General features: G+C 36.0%; 1 protein-coding gene and 1 non-coding gene across 5 annotated transcripts in view; both read right to left on the bottom strand.

Moving 5' to 3' along the window:
* LOC134658368 (voltage-dependent calcium channel type D subunit alpha-1-like) overlaps positions 1-21434 on the bottom strand; it is a 93711-nt gene that overhangs the window by 14951 nt on the left and 57326 nt on the right. For 2 of the 4 annotated variants that reach the window (XM_063514004.1, XM_063514006.1), the window contains 17 exons: positions 16468-16552; positions 15799-15906; positions 13512-13564; positions 11894-12031; positions 11364-11478; positions 10939-11069; positions 9475-9619; positions 8986-9066; positions 8234-8332; positions 6873-7079; positions 6016-6115; positions 4456-4640; positions 3933-4030; positions 3423-3511; positions 2542-2682; positions 1895-2060; positions 682-690 (listed from right to left, as the gene is read on the bottom strand). In XM_063514004.1, coding sequence (XP_063370074.1) covers positions 682-690; positions 1895-2060; positions 2542-2682; positions 3423-3511; positions 3933-4030; positions 4456-4640; positions 6016-6115; positions 6873-7079; positions 8234-8332; positions 8986-9066; positions 9475-9619; positions 10939-11069; positions 11364-11478; positions 11894-12031; positions 13512-13564; positions 15799-15906; positions 16468-16552 — 1950 coding nt within the window. The remainder of the gene's footprint in view (positions 1-681; positions 691-1894; positions 2061-2541; positions 2683-3422; positions 3512-3932; positions 4031-4455; positions 4641-6015; positions 6116-6872; positions 7080-8233; positions 8333-8985; positions 9067-9474; positions 9620-10938; positions 11070-11363; positions 11479-11893; positions 12032-13511; positions 13565-15798; positions 15907-16467; positions 16553-21434) is intronic. The other 2 variants (XM_063514005.1, XM_063514007.1) reach the window with 1 other exon arrangement.
* LOC134658559 (U6 spliceosomal RNA) lies at positions 21197-21300 on the bottom strand. Its single transcript, XR_010097709.1, has one exon. It is a non-coding gene; the product is annotated as a U6 spliceosomal RNA (small nuclear RNA).

Genomic DNA, 21434 nt, shown 5'->3' with positions numbered 1-21434 from the left:
AAAATATGCTTCCTAGGGCCACTTGCACCATCCCATTAACCCGAGGTTAACCCGTTAAACCGTTAACCCAGTGTCAAATTGTATTGGTAACCATGGTAACTCCTGGTTTAACCGGTTAACCCTGGGATAGTGGGATGGTGCAAGTGATGCTTAATAACTAGCTGAATAGTTAACATGCTTTAGATTGACTATAATGAAATAAAAGGGCTTCTTGGATCCAAACTAAAACTATAAAAAAAACATGAGATGCTGATTTTTTTCCTATACGAAGTATTAAACTCGTTATTATCATACAAGTAAATATAATATGTATAACTGCTTCAGCATCTCATGATATAGCATCTAACATATTCATAGTGCAAAATAAATCAATAAAATTTAACTTGTTGCAAATCAACCCTGAAAATCGCAAAAAGCAGTGGCGTAACTAGGCGTGGGCGAAGGGCCTCGCGCTCCATGTGGGGCCACGCGCGAGGCCCCTTCGGGCACAGTGAAAGAAAAGGGCCTCGTAGATGCGATTACGTCTAGCTAGATTAGTTCACGCTACGCCACTGGCAAAAAGGGGAGGGCAAAAGATCAAACGACACTCGTTGGCAAAAAAACTCAAAACGATGCTAAGGGTAAGCAAAAATTACAGCGGATCGGTCTTCGATATAGTAGCATAGTACTGAACAGACTTACGCATGGTTCCTATAAAATAAAAATTGTGTATTAATGTAATGAAGATGAAAATTAAGAACATTGACTCTAAAATCTACAAAGAAATTTACAGTAACAGTTCTATCTACATACATAGCAAACAGTTGCTCTCTCTAACAGAGTGCATTGAAAGCAAACTACTCTAACGACTAAAATACTTATAATAAATAAATGAGACAACATTCAAATTGATGGCCAACATTTTGGCAATGATACATTAGCAATATATTGAGAAATTTGAGTACAAAAAGAATATAATAGATAAATGCGACATTTATTGCATTATGTACAAATGTTTATTGATGTAGAATAACAAAGTGACAGACACAGTGCTGATCAAAAACAATTGTCGCTCATTAGTTGATAATAAAGACCGAACGTGGAATGACAATGTGATAACTGATAAGCAAACATAGAAGTTTTTGTGGCAAAAACGAATGTTTGAAAAAAATTAACATCGATAATAAATAATCTGTTATCGATAAGTCATAGAATAATATTTTAAAGATGTAACTTCTACGTTACAGAGAAATTTCAAGAATACAAATCAATTACAAAGCGGTATATAATTTATTTACTTTACATATTTAGGACTTAAAAATCAAAACGTAAACTGTAGTATACAGTGCCAAAAGAATAGAAAACTAACCAATATACAGGCTGCTTCCTGTAACAGGAGCAATAAATTTAACTGTAGGCTGTACTCCTCAAACTGACCATCATTTGTTCAGCAACTTTTGAAAATAACTCATGTTTTGATTTTTAATACACTTTAAAGTTTATTCTAAGACGCAATGTATTGCAAATTTTGTTATGTTTAAAGCGTGACAAGCAACGTCAAACACACTGATGTCAGCGTACATTGAAGGCAATATTTATTTTGTATGAAAAAGGGGAAGGTTAAAAGATTCATAATTTTTAAAAGTTGCTGAACAAATGTTGGTCAGTTTGAGGAGTACAGCCTTTAGTTTAATTTATTGCTCCTGTTACAGGAAGCACCCTGTATATCAAACGAGAAGAAAATATCGAGCGTGTTTTATATTTTGCGGTAGCGGTAATTTCTTATAAAATGTAATATATCTGTAACGTTAAGGTAATATCGATAACAAACATGTCGATATTTCATTTTGTCAATCACTTTATTTTGTCACAAAAACCGTATCTGAAGACGTAATAAAAATAAGTAAAAAGTTACCTCCTAAAGTAGTCTTGTATGAGGAATGTAGCGTAGAATTTTCCCACGGTGATCTCGTTGGGGTCGCCAGGGGGTGGGACCACCTGGTCGAGGACCTTATTGGAGGTGCGTTTCCACACCTTCTTGATGATGGTTCTCAGCTCCGTGTTGCAGTCGTCAATGATGCCTATTAAAATATAATTATACAATTTGTTTATTCATTGAAATCGAATAAATGGTGGGCGGTTGTGTGGGTGGCTAGTTTTGCAGCCGTGTTCTGTTATTTTTCAGCATTTTTGTATGTCTGTGCATTTTGTAAGCTGCAAAGTTAAGTGACCTTGCAAACACGATACATATTTATGCAGAGGGGCCACCTAGCTCTGTAGCTTCCATCTTCGTACAAGTTTTGTGATCGTCACGAATATTTTTTTTTATCAAACAGAGATGAAAGAAAACTCACATTCAGAAATACCAAAACAAGTTTAAAACTACTACATTGATGCCGAACCTTTTTTTTGGGTTAACCGGTTAAAACGTTAACCCAGTGTCATATTCTAACTGGTAACCATGGTAACTACAGGTTTAACCGGGTTAGTGTATGATTAGTAATTCCAGGTTTAATCGGTTAACCCCGGGTTAGTGAATGCAAGTGGCCCTTAGATAATTACCGTCAGTCTTGATTCCCAGCTGCGTCCTCACCACCGCAAACAAAGTTGCGTTAAAGTTGACCGTCCCGTCCGAGTTGAGGGGCATGTTCATCGAGACGAGGCGCTTGCAGGCCGTCCGGTGGGGACATAGCTTACCGAAGCCTGAGGGAAAAAGGATTGCCAGACAAAGTTAATAGTGCATTTGTAAGTGACAGAGTGTGGAATAAAAGTGACAATTGTAGGTATAATATATAAGCAGTCAGCAAGATGCAATTGTTTTCCTAAAGCTGTATTTTACACTGAAGTGTGCAATCTATCTGTCTATCCACAAGTAGAAAAGTGGATATTGCCACAGAATATATAATAGTACTAGGTACAGAAGATTCACTCTCTAACAAAACGCGTCTATTACGACAGATACGAGTATGACCGCTAGGTAGCGCAAGCGCGATGAGGCGTCCGTTACAAGACCAAAATTGGTGTGGACCTGTACCTGTAGCAACGCGACGAAATCGCGGAGTGAGCCACGCCTGATATTGCTGACTTTTTGACTTTAAATTTATTACTACCTATTAAAAGTATTAGAACAAATTAGATTATTTTCAGAAAATATTTTAATTTGTTTTTATTTCAAGTAAAAACACTCGCATAAATTAAAAACTTTAAAAAATGCCAGAGGGTGCCATAAGCCTTCAGTAAGAAGTGCATATACTTGGAAAAATTAGACCTATGCCGCTGTGGCCCGGTGGCCGAACGGCACAGGCACCTGCCGCGATATCAGAAGACGCTGGTTCGATTCCAGCCTGGGGCACTGGAGGCCTTGGTCACTTTTTCTTAGTATATAACATTTATTTAAGTTTAAATTTATTGTTTGGAAACATAAATGTATGTTTTTTTTTTACCTAGAGGTGGATTTATTTTTCTGAGCAACTGGACAACGTCCAAATGCTTGATCCTCCCCTTCGCATCTGGGTCGTATTCGCTCCATAATCTGAAATGTTACGTTATGGGTCAAGCCATTTATACTAAAGTAAGGCCCGAGATACACTTATACTTATAAGTTTTACTTACGTAAGTAGGGACAAAGCCGTTTGGTAGAATGAGATGAGGATATTCATCTCTCATTCAGTAGTAGGTATACCTGTGTCCCTACTTACATAAGTAAAACTGACAAGTGTATCTTGAGCCTAAAGGACGCGTCTTACGTAAGCGAACAACTCGCGAACGCGAAGCGGCGCGGCGCGGCGCGGCGCGACGGGCCCACGGCGTTCGCGTTCGCAACGAAATCGCCCACGTAGGACTCTTCTATAGGTATCAAAGGATTGATTCACCCCGCGCCGCATCGCTTCGCTTTCAAAGATTCACTTCGGCTCGCTGCGCCACAGCAGTAAGTAAAACATTATACCATTTACCTAACAAACTCATCAAGGTGATGTGGTCCCAGGATCGACCAATCTCTGGTCAAATAGTCAAAGTTGTCCATAATAACAGCTACGAACAAGTTGATGATCTGAAACAAACGTCTTTGCTTTATAAAAACAAGCTAAATGTTATACATTCTGCAAAAATATTGCTACTTCCTAACCCATTGTATTCAAGAATGTGAATAAAAATAGTAATATAATGTAACTAAAAGCGTAAGTAGTGGCTTTGTTCGCTGTTTGGCTAAATGAAAATCGCGTTTGTACGAGTGTGAAATTAGTGTAATTTAAGTATAAAACCAAAAAAAAACTAGTCTAATTTACACATTAAATGTGATGCGATGACGCGCCGCAAAGCAACGCGCTAGTGGGGCCTGGCCCTAAAAAAGTTTGTACGCAAAAATGTGACGTTATCTATGAAAAGGGACCTTATTGTCGATGGCGCGTATGCCATTATTAACGATGCTCCGATATAAATACAATGCCGCGCAATGCGGTGCCCCAAATGTCTCACCAAGAAGGTGCAGAGAAGTGAAAAGGATATGAAGTAAGGAAAAGCGAGCCAGTTCCCGCAGCCGGTTCCGTCCGGGTCGATAATTGACAAGGGTTCGTCATTCGGGTTGTAGCAACCGGCCGGTTCACCCGGACGCTCCTTGTTGTTCCTGGACAGCGCCATCATGATTTCCTGCCATGCTTCACCTGGACATAGAGAAATATAGTAAAACAAGAGTGCTCACTCCATACATCAGTTAGACTATTAATTTCAGTGTCTACATCTAGCATCGAGTAGCGGAACTATCAGTACTGCTACTTGACAATAGATGTAGCACCGACCGGAAAGTCTTATCTCAACAGCATAAGACTTTCCGGTCGGTGCTACATCTATTGTCAAGTAGCAGTACTAATAGTTCCGCTACTCGATGCTAGATGCTAATAGTCTTTTTGGTATGGAGTGAGCAATCTATGTATTTTTTCTCTATGACCTGGAGAAGAATAATGAGAATGTTGATTCCTCAATTCTTCTTCTTCAAAGCCATGTGACCTTCAATTTACCTACTTGAGAATGTCAAAAACTGCCTCCAGATCTAACTATAGCTCCCAAAACTACTAAGAATGTCAAAAACTGCCACCGGATCTAACCATAGCTCCCAAAACTACTAACTTTGGCGTAAAAATTTGTGGGCTCAGGACGACTTTGTCTACAGTTGTACAGCCACAGTGCCATTTCTTCAGCGTACAGGTTCGTATATTGTCACCTTCATAAGTCCACATTCTTATATCGTCAATTTATTATATTGTCCATATTACTCTAAATCTGAATTTATAAAATGGCATATATATATTGGAACATTTGGAAACAATTAAAAGTACAGTAAAAGACAGGTTAAAATACAATTAAAAAGACATACATACAGTCAGTCATACTTACAAACTAACTACTAACTAAACATTGCTGCTGCTCCTAGACGCTTCCGGTGCAAAAGTGCCCATAATACTCCCGGTATTGCCGCGCTGGGTGGCTATGGATAGCTTTTGCACTAGAAACGACTCGGAGCGGGGGTCCTCCCCCTTCTGCCTAAGTGGACGGCCTATGTCGCGCATGGTTGTGCCGTTCTCGAGAAAGTTCTCTGTTTTCTATGGGGAATGTTCTAGCTCGAGAATATTTCCCATAGTAAGCGGAGAACATTCTCGAGAATGGCACAACTATATCGCGCACCATGTTTTAAATGTAAATTAATGTGTGAATTTATAAATGTAGTCTTTACATGGAGATTCTAAGGATGATTCGGTAACAATCTTGTTACCGAGTTACATCTGTAAAGTGTATCGTGAAATGGGAGAACTGGGGACAGATGGGTTAACTATAGAGATGGTTTGAGTATGTTCTAATGTAGCTAGTTGATTGACCCTGAGACTGGAAAATCGTGATTTAAAGATTGCAAAAAGTACACTCCTCTCAACCACGTAATTATAATAAATAATTAGGGAATATTTCCTTTGTCTATTGTTACCCCAAGTCCCCAGTTCCCCCATTTGTCTCGAGTTTGTTATTGTAATATGAGAGTGAATTTACCTGTTGCAGACCTGAACAGTGCCATCAATGCAGAACCGAATGATTGGAAATTATTGTGTTCAGTTATGGTCTCATCGTCCTCAGCTATCTTTCCGAATAGCTGAAATAGAAACAATGCTTATTCATATAATTGTAACAATACGAGTATATAAGCATTTTTTTAACGAAAAAAAGTGTTTTAATAAGAATGTATTGCAAGTTTTGAGAATTTTTGTTACCTGATTGCCGTAAGTCCGTTTTACTAATAGATTTTTCACAATCAACTAAGAAAGAAGATATTTTTATTTTATTTTTTGTCATCATCTTCCCCGCGTTGTCCCGGGATTTTGCTACGGCTCTTGGGAGCCTGGGATCCGCTTGGCAAATATAGCTGGTCAACCAAATCTTGTCAGTAAAAATGGCGCGAAATTAAATTTTTCTATGGGACGATATTCCTTCGCGCCTACATTTTTCAAATTTCCCGCCTTTTTCAACTGACAAGATCTGCTTGACCATCTATAACTTTAATTTTTTTCGTATTGATTGTAAAAGTTTTTTTTCCTTATTTATAATTCATTAATTACTTATGAAATATCGATAATCTTCATTGCTCTATAATAGTTGATTTTGAAACAAGAAACGTTTTGACGTGTTATTTTTAGTATATATATTAATTGATCTCTTGACTGATGTGTGGCGCCGCAATTGTTTTCTTTTACGCGTTGTTATTCATAAACATCTGTCAAATCTAACAAACCGTTAATAATCGTTTGCCCCTATCTCACATTTTGACATTTCTGTTTGTTATTAAAGACATCATTTTAAATAGATTTGTAACACGTTGCTAAGTTTTATGAATAAGGGGGTTTAATACCAACCTGCATTCCCACGACAGCATAAATGAAGAACAATAATACAATCAACAGGAACACATAAGGTAGGGCTTGGAAAGACTTGATAAAAGTCCACAGAAGCGTGCGGATCCTCTCCCCTCTAGAGAGTAGCTTTATCAATCTCATGGCTCGGAACAATCGGAAGAATGCCACGTACTTAAGCACAGAACCTTTGCTTTTATCCGGTGTCATCTGAAAAAAAAGTGGATTCAGAGAAAAGTCTCGAAAAGTGGGGAGACACTCCTGACTTCCGGCAAACTCGGCTCCGTTCGGCTCAGCATTGCTCCGAGCTATTATTAGGGTTGACACAACTTGACGTCCCTTTGCGTGCACGACCACTGATAAGATGATGACTTGAATTTAGACAACCCTAAATAGCCAAAAGGGATAGTGCCATAAGTTAGAAAGGGATATCATGATTCGACCCTGAACCACTGTCAAACTTCGGTTTTGTATGAAGTGTTTTTTCTATACTGTTATTTTATGTCTCAACCAATTGATATGAGACACTCGCTAGGTGGCTGGATTTTTAAAGGGTCAGATGCAGAAGGTAGTCTTGGACACGGCGCGGATAGTCCGGCGGTTCCTCAGCGCTCCTAAATACCGGTAGCTTGGGCCCGTGCCTCGCTGCACTCTAATAGGTTAAGTTTTTTTTATCACATTTTTTGCTTTTCGATCGACTCTATCTTGAATGGTTGGACAGACAGACAGATAGACGCATGAGTGATCCTATAAGTGTTCCGTTTTTTTCCTTTTGAGGTACGGAACCGTAAAAATTAAGCTAAATTTATTGAATCAATATTTTGATAATTGGCAATGGTCTCCGATTTTGCTGAGTAGGGAAAGAGTTGCGAAAGAAAGGGTTGAGAGAACACAAGGTTCTTTACCTTTAGAGAGACTTTGACTTTGAGCGATTGAAAGTTAACACGTAATATAGCCCCATGCATGCTGTAGGACTGTTATCGCTAACTGCTGGGCGAGCTCGGAGGACATGCTGACCGCGCGGACCAACCACTATACACGCGTATCTTTGGCGCGCTCTCTTTATTAACGTCTAGATCACGTTACGCTGGACTGCGCGACAGCCTGGTCCGCCCGCGCTCGCGCGATGACAATTTCCCTGTACTGTACTGTTACCAGTTGCCGATTGATACTTTACAATACCCACATTCTTAATTAAAAAAAAATTGCTTTGTTTAGTCCTAGAATATATTTTATGCTATTCGTGCACTCTGTAAATAATGTATATAATGTTTGTTGGTATTTCTCTATGTAAGTGAATGTAATATTCTTTTGGAGAAATAAATTCTTAAACCATAAACCATAACCATAGACTTTGTACTCACTGTGGGATCCATTTCATTGACCTGCGTCACGACAATGTCTATAATACTGCCAACAACAATGATGAAGTCAAATGTGTTCCACGCGTCACCAAAATAGTTCTAAAAAACACAGTTAAATAAGTTTTTGGCAAAAAATACATTTTTGGTACAAGCTTATATCGCTGACTGTACTTTTCTTTCCACATACAAATAATACTCATCGAGACATTTCTAACAACCCCAGACAGAATTAGTTCGCGTTGTTTTATCACAAAGTTCCCATTGCAACCTCCTGTCTCCATCATCAGATCAACTCCATATCATCATAATATTGCACTGTACTAGTCGCCCTAGTGCGACTAGCACAATACGTGCTTGTGACTACAGATGTGCAAGTTGCGGAAAGTTTCCATAAAATTCTATAAATTCTCGGAAATCTCATGAAACATTCACTAGGAAATATGGGAAATTTAAATTTAAAATTGGAAAGTTTCAATTCTCATACAAAAATGTAAAAATTTTTCTGAATTTTTCCTACGCTAAATTTCCGAAACATTTCGCAATTTTGGAAAGTTTCCTTAGGCACATCAGTACTTGTGAGTAAAATTTAATGAGCCATTTATACAAAATACGTGCGAAAAGGTAATTCGCAACTCGTGTCGATTTAAAATATATACTCCCTTCGGTCGTGTTAAATTTATCGCCACTCATTGAGAATTTCCTACTTTTCGCACTTGTATCGTAATGTACTATTATCGACCATGCAAACTTACTTTAAATTTAAAAGCAGCTAGTTTGAAAACAAACTCCAACGTAAACACAGTTGTTAAAACCATGTTTAAATAATCGAGGAGCTGAAATAAAAATAATTAAGGTTAATGGAAATCACAAATTACTTGTATTATTATTGGCATTGGCATTCACAAACACTATTGAATTTTCTGTTCAATAAAAATTACAATCAACAAAATATGTCACCGAAGTTAATTTGTGAAATTGTAATTTTTGGGTCGGTGCAACATCTAATGTCAAGTAGCAGTACTGATAATTCCGCTATTCGATGCTAGATGTCGACTACAACAAGAATAATCTTTTTGGTACCATGGAGTGAGCACTTTATTCTTACTATATTTCTCTATGACCGGGCCTAATAAGAAACATAAAGTATGATGATGATGATGATGATCCTTCCGGCTGATTTCACCCATGACAACCACTTCGACTCCTAGTTACACAAAAAGTACCTATATTGTATTATTTACCGTTTGATACCAAGGTTTAGCGTCATGGAACTTCATCATGAGGGCCAGCGTGTTGATCACGATGAATGTGAATATGAAGTATTCAAACGGCTCGGATGTCACGAACCACCACGTTTTGTACTGTATACGGTGCTTTGGAATGTATCTGCACAAAAAAAGAAGACAAATGACCGTGAGGTCGACTCTAATATGTATAACAATTTATGGTTTTGATACGACATTGACGATCGTTCAATTGGGGCGCATGTCACGCACAACTTTAAGTTTGAAGCTTTTATTTATTTAGAAAACATAATAACACTTAATGAAAAACTTATAAATAAAAAAACAACGGGTTGCACTCCGGGAGTGCCGACAGAAGTGAAAACTCAATGACTAGTCCAAAATGTCTGCAGCACTATGTATAATTGACCCATCCTCCTTTCTATTGAAAAACTTTAGTTCCGAAATTGCTGGTCAGTTGGGAGCTTGTTTAAAATTCGAAATTCAAATTTGTAGCGTTAATTGTTTAAAATTCGAATAGAAATTGTAAAGTTACCTTGCAGACCTCGCATCTAAATGTCATGATATTTTGGGTTTATTGACCAGTACTAAAGTCTATTTTTTTATTCGGTAGACTGAAATGACAGTTAATAGTATGAAATGACATTTCATGTTCATACTATTAACTGTCATTTCAGTCTACGGAATAAAAAAATAGACTTTAGAGTTCACTTTTATTAGGGATTTCATCAAGATATATGTAGCTTTATTGAATTATATTTGAGTGATATAAAGTTAGAATTTAACTGTGAGATCCTCGTATTTCAGCCCGTACAAGATTAGAACGTTTTTCATGTAATGTCATTGAGTTTTTCTTCCATCCATCCATTCCCATCCCATCCATTCCATTTCCATTGCCATCTAAATGAGTGGCCATCTAAACCTTACGGTCACGTGATCGCCTTACGCTGTCTCGAGTTTATCATTTTTTCCCCACCTCAAAAAGTGCCCAGCGCCGCTAAAGAAGTTTTCACTTCAAAAATTTGGCCTTTAAGTCGTAGTCGCTCGGTAGGGTGCCCAGGCTGGCCGCATTGCCCCGTTAGATGGCAATGCTGATCCGCTAGGCAAAATATTGGTCAGCCCTCTGGTCACCGGAAGCTTCTATAAGGCGCTCCTCATAGAGGCTACGCGTGCTAGGTCCCCACGGCCTCAGGGTTTCCACCCCAAACGCCGCAAATATGTAGCTTACTACCTAATGTCGCATATGTACGACGTTTGAGGCTTTCGGCCGAGGATGCGGCCGCACCAGCGCCAACTTTGGTGCCTGGAATATAGGATGGCGCCAGGGTATCTACGCAGGTAGCGTCCCAGACAAGTGGCCGACCCATACTCCAAGGCACCAGCGTCATTCCGTCCGGCCTTTTGCCATCGACCATGGCCAGACCGAGACTGGTAAATTAAATATATTTATTTATATCTTACCTCCGACTTGGCTTTGCTTTTAACGCAAATTCCAAACAGTTTCTTTGATTCTTTTCTAATTGAGAATGTTTAAACTCTTGTTCTCCTTCTTTTTGGAACGTCACTATGACAAAACCAACGAAGATGTTCACCTAGAATTAAAATAGTCTTATCATTATTGTCGTCATCAACTCATCACATCACTCTTCTCATCTCTGCACGTTCATTTAAACTAATACATATATTCCAAAATAATATTTAGGAATATTATGTTATATCCACTTTGTACCTTTTGCATAAAGGAAGACACGTTAGACCGGGTCGGAGCTTCCGGCGCTTACTTTTCTATGACTGATGACAGGTGATCACGTGATGCTTATATAAAACGAAGCTCCAGAAACACAGCCCGGTCTAACATCTAAAGTAGAAATCTTAACATTACTCACCATGAAGAAAGCGATAACAATTATGTAGCTAATGTAGAAGAATGCAACCAACGGTCTCGAATTCTCTATGGGGCCCTCATCCTCTTTATGCGAGTCCATTGAAACTGACAGCAAACTGGAATAATCGTATAAGAGTATCAGGGTTAACCTTAAAATGTCCTTCCTGGGCATTGGACTCTTAGATAAAAGTAACTTACAAGGACACTTTTAGAATTGTTTTTAGGTCAACTTAGAAAATAATTGATATCATCAGCAAATGGTAGTATTTATAAGATTAATAATTTATTACATTCACCAAGAATATAAATGGGCCTAGGATAGAACCCTGTGGCACTCCGAATTTTACTAGAAAACTGGGGTTTCTTTATAATGATTGCTCATGTTCTATAGCGAAAATATGAGAACATACCTGATACTGCGTTAAGTATTTTACTTGAGGCGATAGCAGGTATGTAGATCAAAATGTGATTTTTATCATCATCGCAGTCAGGTGCTGAAAGGTCGAAAGCCTTTTAAACATTATTTCTTACCCTGGCCATCCTTCAAATGTAGATACGGTGAACAGGGTCAGCATCCCGTTCAGGACATCATCAAAGTTCCACTTATGCTCCTTCCATATTCGTTCCATCCTCTCAGGTTCGTTATTTTTATAAATAATATATGTACCCCTAAAATGGTTAGTAAATAATCTATTATTTTTCTTTTCCTTCCTTCTTTTTAACATGGTGAAATAATAACTGTCATCAATTCATCATATTTGTTCACTTCATTTCTATTTCCTGTTTTGAAACTTAAGATAATATTTTTTTACCTCAGCAGCTCGAACAAGGGTACTTTGCTACTTAAAAACAGTGAGAAAAATCGCATTTTGCTCACTGAGTAAGACAAAATGAGCAAAATGTGATTTTGCTCACTCAGTGAGCAAAATGCGATTTTGCTCACTGTTTTTAAGTAGCAAAGTACCCTTGTTCGAGCTGCTGAGGTGAAAACTTAATTGTTGGTATATCTTAAGAAAACATGAGTGAATAGGTAAGTGATGAAGAAGTAATACATTTTTCGGGTTCTCTAATATGTTCTCACTGCTGAGGTGAAAAGTTTTGTGAACTACACGAGTTGAAAGTTATTTACATCTCGTGCGCTTTTGAGTCCCTTACTACGCTCAAGATTCTAAATTAGATTCACTCGCTACGCTCGTGAATCTATTATAGAATCTTTCGCTTGCACGGGACTCAAAATAAGCACTCGAAGAAATATCAAACTTTGATCTCTTGTTGTACAAATAACTATATCAAGTGAATATAATGTTAGTGTTATACAAGATAATTAATAAAAAATCAAGCGTTTTATAATTGATGTTTTGTAATTGTATTTTTAATTGTTAATATAATATATGTATTATCTTTTAATGATGTCGATTACTAAAATAAATAACTAAGGGACAAAGAATTTTACTAAACTTTTACAACTAAAATATCATTGTCAAGTTTAATGATTTTTTAATATACTCTACAGTTCTTTTAGTTGTATAAATGACATACATTATATTTCTGCCATGTGTATAAATATCATCAACCTCAACTAGTTGATCAAAATTATATCATTTACTTGTTGAGAGTAATAATGAAGTCATAACGTACACGGCGGGAAAAAGTTGACAACTCGAGACACAAAACTGAAGAAATTTGAACCTTATGTAATCTTTTTTAAGTTAAAATTTCTTCAATTTTATAATTTTAGTTTAATATCTTTATTATACAGGGTGCTTCCTGTAACAGGAGCAATAAATTAAACTAAAGGCTGTACTCCTCAAACTGACCAACATTTGTTCAGCAACTTTTGAAAATAACTCATGTTTTAATTTTTATTACATTTTAAAGTTTATTCTAAGACGCAATGTATTGCAAATTTTGTTATGTTTAAAGCGTGACAAGCAACGTCAAACACACTGATGTCAGCGTACATTGAAGGCAATATTTATTTTGTATGAAAAAGAGGAAGTCTGAAGGATTCATAATTTTTAAAAGTTGCTGAACAAAATGTTGGTCAGTTTGAGGAGTAGGACAGCCTTTAGTTTAATTTATTGCTCCTGTTACAGGAAGCACCCTGTATAATAGTATAAACGATAAATTTAAATGCATCAATACTTACTGGCATTCTGTTTCTGTCAATTTTGTGGTATCGGTACAAAAGAAGAATTTTCCCTGAAATAATACAATAAAATCAATAAGTTCTGAATATATTGGTTATAAATAAAAATATGCACATGCTTTATTAAAAAATACAAAGATTTAATACAAAGAAATTCAAACAGTTCCACATATAAATACATATAGGTACTCGTATCGTTAAAATATCTTTATTTTATGCACCGTGATATAATATACACAAGTATAACCAATATATAAATAAATAAAATACTTTAAATTATACATATTACTTTTCAATATCAGTTTTGCTTCCCATAAAACAAGTTTCCTTTTCATAACTTACTTCTAATTTGATAATAATTCGATCTGAGTATGTATTTCTTTGTATTTCACCGTTGTCTTTAATCAAAAAGTAACAATAAAGTCACATGATCTCGTTTCTATACTTAAACCAAATGAAGGGTACACGGAAAGAACATGTCTAGTCAGTCACTTAGTAACATTTCGAGTAATCACGGTTTTAAAATTTGGAACAATGTCAAAACGTATGGTAATTCCGTGACGAGGTATTGTTTAACTAAAAACAAAGTTATGTTACTTATATTATACAGTGGTAGCAAACGATATAAATAATAGTTCATTAAGAGCTCTACATTTCGAGATAAAAATCTCATTTTCCGAAAAAAGTGACTAGACATGTTCTTTCCGTGTACCCTTCAAATACGACAGTAACTTAACAACACGTACTACATTTTTTAAATTCATAGGCATTTTACTACCTGGTTAAGCCGACTTAGGTCGGCTACGTGACGTGTATCTGCAAAAATCTGTTTTATATAACGTTACTGTATCGTTGAATTTATAATTTTCAAGCGTTAGTAACTTATCATGCCAAATATCGGCTCCTCAGCTTTATTCTAACTATTCTCTAAAGGATTTCTTTGAATTATATTCTTCATAATACTATCTACTCTGTATAGATAGATATGCTATGCATGTGTATAATAGTTATGTGTTCTTAGTTTTAAGTTAGTTTTATACATATAAGTGTCCATTGTATACCCGAGTTGGTTTACCTTTGAAACTCACATGTAGGTACTACATAACACCTCTGTAACACGGTTGTACAATAAAGAACTATCTTATCTTATCAGAAATGTTTACAAAATAGCGCCAAGTATCCGACACTTTTGGAATGCTCTGGTAGCTAAAAGATCACATACCGTATGTTATCATAATTATAATGCATCTAACCAAGTAATAAAATGCCAACGGAATTTATAAAGATAGTTTTGTTAAAATATAGAAGATAAAAGTTAAATGTTACCTTAAACAACTGAATTCCTACAACGGCAAACATAAATTGTAATATGTGATTTATTAAAAAAATATTTCCAATCGATCTAATGGAAGCTATTACACATTTTACTACATACTACATAGACAAAATGCAATACACGATGCATTTAACAAAAAAAGTGCAACAATCAACAAACAAAACAAAAACGGGCCACATTCGACAATAAAAGTTCAAGAAATTGTCACAGTTCAAGAGTATAGTTTGAGTAGGTAAGGTAAGTATTAGTACATTCAACATAGAATTTACCAAAATCACAGTGTTTTTAATAACATTGTCAGCGTGTGTTCCAATGTGTAGTCGTGGTGTTGACATTTGGGTAAAAAAAAATCAAAAACAGATTAATTCAAAAATATTTCAAAATGTTACATACACGGCTCACGTTAGTCCTTGGTTTCGAAAAAAACATTCGTTTAACTTTTTTTTATTTAACTTGCCAGCGTCCTGATCTGACTTGTAAGCTTTAAAAAAGACCAAAAACACTTAGTTAAACCAAGTACCTTTCTCCTAGTAAATGAGCGTAAATGTCAAGGTAGGGCGGTTTGGGCAAAAAAAAACACAAAAGCTCGTTTTGAGTCCAAAAAAATCTTAAATTCCAATCAAAAATACACGCAACACCTTTGGGCTGGTTGAAAAAATGAAAAGAATATGGCATGCTTTTTATGTTAGCGAATTTTTTGGACTCACACGCGAAGCAAAAAGAAATGTTAGTATTCTAATTTCCAAAATGGCACGATTAAAGCCTCACACATAAAAAACGAAATCAGGTGATTGTGTGTAAAAAAAACATATTTTTGAAGGGCAGTAAATTAATTATATAAATAAATTTTATTAGTGTCTGTAGGGACCCAAAGGTGTCGTAAAAATTTGCGATATTTTTTATATTTTTGTGAATACATTTTAAGTTTTAACCATTACCATTTTACCCTACCTTGAACATTTGCACGCCCATGACAGCAAACATGAATTGTAGAAGATTTGTCACCAACAAAATGTTGCCGATGGTTTTTATGGCAACGATCACGCATTGAACTACGTGCTAGAAATTTAAACAAATTTAAAAATATATCATGCGTCAGAAGTTTTTTCTCAAAAATTTTGAAACGTAAAAATTGTTTAGGGCCAAGGGATTGAGTCAACTGTTATTAAAAATCATGTAGTTAGAAATATCTAAATAAGGTTTTCACAAAATAAAATTATAAAGTCAATTATAAAAAATAAAATTCCACGTATAAAGTGCGTTGGGATTACTTCAAAAACGACGTAATTTTGAAAATCACTGATATCTAATAAACTAGAACCTTATTATACTTTGGCCAACACCCACAACTGCAATGCTTACCAATAAGGCATCTCACTTACTCTTTCTACAGCAGAAAGTGCTTCTAGTTTAAGAGATAATTGTTATTTTCAAAATTACCCCATTTTCTAATTTACCCAATACACCTTATATAAAATCCCTTTGTCCTGATCACTTAACATAAATATCATACAGTTATATCATAGAATTTTTCTAGTAAAGGTACTTCAAATAATGATCTAGCTCTACTCTTATATATCCGTAAGATTGTCTACTACATCATAACTAATAGAAACTGACCTTTAAGCCTTTGGCTCTGTTGATAGCTCTCAGGGGCCTTAACACCCTGAAGACTCTTAAAATCTTTATAAATTTAAATTGAGACCTGTAACAATAAAAAAAAAACAGTTTAATGACAGCGTTTTACACAAAAATAAAACGCTAATTAAATAACTTACCATATTCGGAACCTAAAGTAATATATTGAGAGTGGCAACACTGTAGTTAGTCGTATTGTCCTTTTCTAGCATATACGTCCATCTCTCTCCCACACCCCCACCACTTCAGGCAGTTGCGTTTGACAATTTTGACAGTTAGAAATAAACGCAAATTACCTCATTGTCTCAAAATTATACATATTTACACCAGGCAGGATTAAAACTTTAGGTTCCGAATATGGTAAGTTATTTAATTAGCGTTTTATTTTTGTGTAAAACGCTGTCATTAAACAACTGTACCGATATTCGGAACCTAAAGTAATATATTGAGACGTGTTTGTTATCGCCTGGTGGTGGGAAGACGCCAAGCCAATGTGATTATACATGTACTTACATATTATGTATATGTAATATTATTATATTAGGAGTGTTTAATTAATTAATTAATTATGTAGTACACCCTTTATTTTAATACATGTGAGGAGAGAGGTATTTAGTAAAGCATACAATTTTATATACCATTATATTATGATACTAACTTTCCATTTTATATACGTATTTAATGTAGGTACTTATAAATTTTCAACGAAAATAAGTGAGTCACCACAAGGGTGCTATAGTACTTAATTATATGTATGTGAGACTATGTAAAAGAAGATAAGTCAGTCTACTCTTCAGGGAGCATACAACATCTGTGATATGGAGTGATGTAATTAAAATATGAAAAGATAAAAATCATAAAGTACTCGAGTAGTTTTTATTTATAACTCCCAATTATTGACAAATTTGATAATAATTATCTAGTAAGGTAAGCAGTTGCAGGATATAACAAGGACAAGACCTTTCTTATTTCCAGAATCCCTCAGGATTAAGTAGACGAATATTTTAAATATTCGTTATATCACTATCACTACCCACAAAGTTAATATTGGGTAGGTACTTAATAAAATGTCATAGGGAATACTTTTAATGATTTTACTGAATTCTTTTAATGACTGTGAGCCAGTGTGAGCTATTTATTTGGTTATAGCTATAAAATGCATTTAATCGTTTGTACGCTTTACTAACGCGAACGCGAGCTAATGGACCTAAACAAACCTTACTTAAAATTGTGAAGGTTACTTTGAGAGCTTAAGCCATATCATAATACTCATGTGGGCACTAGTTACGACGCTTTTTGGTGCTCTTGGCGTTCAAATGGTAAATGTAGAATTGCCACAGAGCTTTATCAATGATATTTGTATAGGTGCAGCTCATTCTGCTTATATTCATGTTTAGCTATCATCAAGTGACCTTAATTGTACTCATTTTTGTCTATATATGCAGTATGAGTAGTTTACCTTAACTGGTGCCTACTAGTAGACATAAACTTGATTGTTTCTGAACGCTAAAGTGGCTTAATTTATGTAAACCATTCATAGACATAGCTTAATTCTGAATATTCAGTCTTCTCTTTCCAGATTAAGAATAAGGTACTTAATTCGAAACCTTAGCTCATCGCATATGTGTTTTTAACCAAAATGAAAATTTGTGTTTATTTTGTGATTTTACATTATTTGCAATAACTGTGCGGAACCATAGGGTCCCCGACCTTTTGCCGGGCACCCGTGGGCCCAAAGCCAACAGCGCAGATGCCGTTTAAGAGGAACCTATTTTATCCAATGCTAGGGTCAACACTTTGTCGAATATATTTGATATTTATGTATATTTATCCTCCTTATGACCTAAGGGTAGGTAATTGTAACTTTTTGATATCAAATATACGCAGAATAGTCAATTATTTTGTATTCTGAAGTGCATATAATATTACTGGATTTGGGCCAGTGTGCTTTTGTATACTATATCTCTGGCCTACTATATAGGCTAGTCTATTAACATCCCGCCTCCTGGAAGGCAGTATACAGACTTCTTAGATATATTCACGGTAGTGCTAAGAGTGTGGACCTAGTTTTCCGACACTTGACTGCATGAGATTATTTTTTCAGGTCTCGAGCAAGAAGGGTGCCTAGATAGGTTGAGGTCCTCAACTTGTGGATTTGGTAGGAGCAAGACACAGACGGGGTGTAAATTAGTTAATCCACCATGTTTCAAGAGATTCATGTGCATTCATGCCTTCAGGTTACACTGTAGAGACAGACTAACACTTTGGCAGAGTTTTGCTAACATATAATAAATGATTGCATTTGTTTGGGTGTACAATTACATGTTCCTCACCAAAAACATAATTATTTATATATTTCAATCTATTTTTGAAAGGTTTCCGTTTCAAAATAGCTTCGCCTTTTCGCAAGGCGTGGTCCTGTTCCCCTATTTTACTGTGCAAAGCGAACAGTATCACAATGCTATAATTTTGTATAAATTGAGAACTAGAGGGTCATGCCCTAGACGTGACCGCCCAGAAACTGCTAGAACCGTTCGTGCAAACCATTCAGTCACTATTTTTAAAAACCTTTTGTAGTGGGTACATTCCACGGTCTTAAATTTATTAAACGTGTAGTATCAAACTATGACAAGTCATGATAAGTGAAATAAGTGATAACAGTATCTGGTCCGTGCATAGAAGCACTTGCCCTTGAGGTTAGGGCATGGGTAGTTTATTATAAACTTAATCCGTGCATAGGAGCACTTACGATACAGGTGGTTTAAAACTTCCAGGGTCACAATACAGACACAAGGGTGTAAAATACATAATTCATAAACGCCCGTTAGGCCAGTTTTGTATATTTTATTTCAAACATGCTTGTGCAGCACCGCCAGCACATGATAATTTTCCTAATATACCATGGCAGTCAGGGATATAATAATTATGTAAAAAGGTAGGTAACCTTGGTCATGTCGTGTACATAGGTACTCGTAAACATGTTAACTGAAAGACAAGTGCTCTCCAGCCAAATGTAATTTATGCAACTGTGAGCTGCTCTTACATTGGGATCATATGTATTTATTTCTAGTCTGTCATATTGTAGCAGGCCTAGACTTCAAAGGTTTGTAGATGTTTATAGGGCCGTTAAACGGACCCTTTGTACACCTTGAGCAGGCTGTTTGTTTCACACCATGGGTAATATATATTGTAAACATAGCTTATTTCAGAATGGAATCGTAAGCTCTGTCGTGTCGTGAGCTTACCGAGCCTGATTTAATTAGAGTCCACAGATTGTATGGACCTTGGAGGATTGACCACTCCTTATTCTAATTATCAATATTCTGCCTGGGCTTATAGTCGAAATTAGGTGACTAAATCTCTTAGTATTATCTATGCCACCCAAGTTATGAGGCTTAGCGTCTCCAGACCACAATTTTATATTAGGGTGCAAAGATTTTTTCATCTTTAAAATAAAAATGAGTCGAGATAGGCCTGGAATCTTAGGTTTTTATTTTACCTATTATAATTTTAGAAATGTTATGTAAATGGAAAGCAGTTTTCACTTTTACCACAGTTAATTAGCCCAATTTCGGGTTTAGCCAATAGGGTGTTCGGGACCCTTGAAATAGATTGGTAAACAAAAATGAAAACTCTAATAACGAAGCCTTGCCTATTTCGACTGATTTTTACCCAAAACATTATTTTAAACCATTTTTACTTTCTCTAAAAAGAGATATTTACAACTTAATCTTTGTAATATTTTTGTGATTGTGGTCTACTCGCACGCCTGTGTTATGACCATATCATTTATATTTCTGTGAATATGTCTGACGTGCCTTGCGCAGGCTTACATAGGTTATAATATCATCATCAATAACTGGACGTCAGTTTGTGAACGAATCAAAGATTCTTTTGGCACACCTTACGCAGGTGTAAACATGGCAGCCTTGCGCAGGTTTAAATAGGTACATAATATATTGGTTTCATCACAAATAACTTGACGTTAGTTTGTGAACGAATCAAAGATTCTTTTGGCACACCTTACGCAGGTGTAAACATGGCAGCCTTGCGCAGGTTTAGATAGGTACATAATATATTGGTTTCATCACAAATAACTTGACGTTAGTTTGTGAACGAATAAAAGATTCTCTTAGGCGCACCTTAGCAGGTGGAACCATAACAAACGTAAGTTTAAGAATAAGTATCATTCAAATCAAATACCCTGAGTTTATGGGTAATATTCCCTAAGTTGCGGGTTCCTTGCTCGACAAGGTGAAAGGCTTTACGCAGGCTTTAACAGGCACTTCACGTCATTCACGGTGACGTGCAGATTTGCCAAAAGTAAACTTTAACTCTACAGTTAACTAATATAATTTGACAATATGAACCAAACCATGCGTCTTCGTCAATGAATCAATCTAAAGATTCCCGTATCGTTAATGCCCTTCCATGTCACAGGCTTCCGATTTTATTTGAAACGTGTAATTTAAGTGTACTATTTATGTAGGTAGGTAAGTAGGCTTAAGAATTGACCCTCTTGTATGTAGTTACGTATAGAATTAATAATCAAGTTATTCAAATTCAAAATAACACAAGCACATATAGCACCTACATGCAAGAGTTCTTTTCCTTAACCTTTAAAGCTGTAAGTACCTGCTAAGTTATATATTTAAGTAGGTACCTACCTACATAAATCAAAGATCTAGTTGGAGAGATATAAGTTGATAGATACAGAGTGAAATACTTCACGAATTCGCATGACATTCTTGCGCAGAGCCATGCTAATCTCTCTCTATGTCTAGTCAGATTTAAGTTTATGTACTGCCGAAGTACTCACTTTCCACAAAAATAAATGCAATGTTTGCGATGTAGGTTTGTTCGTTACCTTGTGTCCCTTAGAGCGGAAATATCGTCGACTCCTATTCGGGTACACGTTATTTATCAGCAAGTTTATTACCAAAAAATTA

This window comes from Cydia amplana, chromosome 22 (genome assembly GCF_948474715.1).
Source record: "Cydia amplana chromosome 22, ilCydAmpl1.1, whole genome shotgun sequence".
In the NCBI taxonomy this organism is placed as follows: Eukaryota; Metazoa; Arthropoda; class Insecta; order Lepidoptera; family Tortricidae; genus Cydia; species Cydia amplana.
This window is presented reverse-complemented; position numbering and strand designations above follow the sequence as displayed.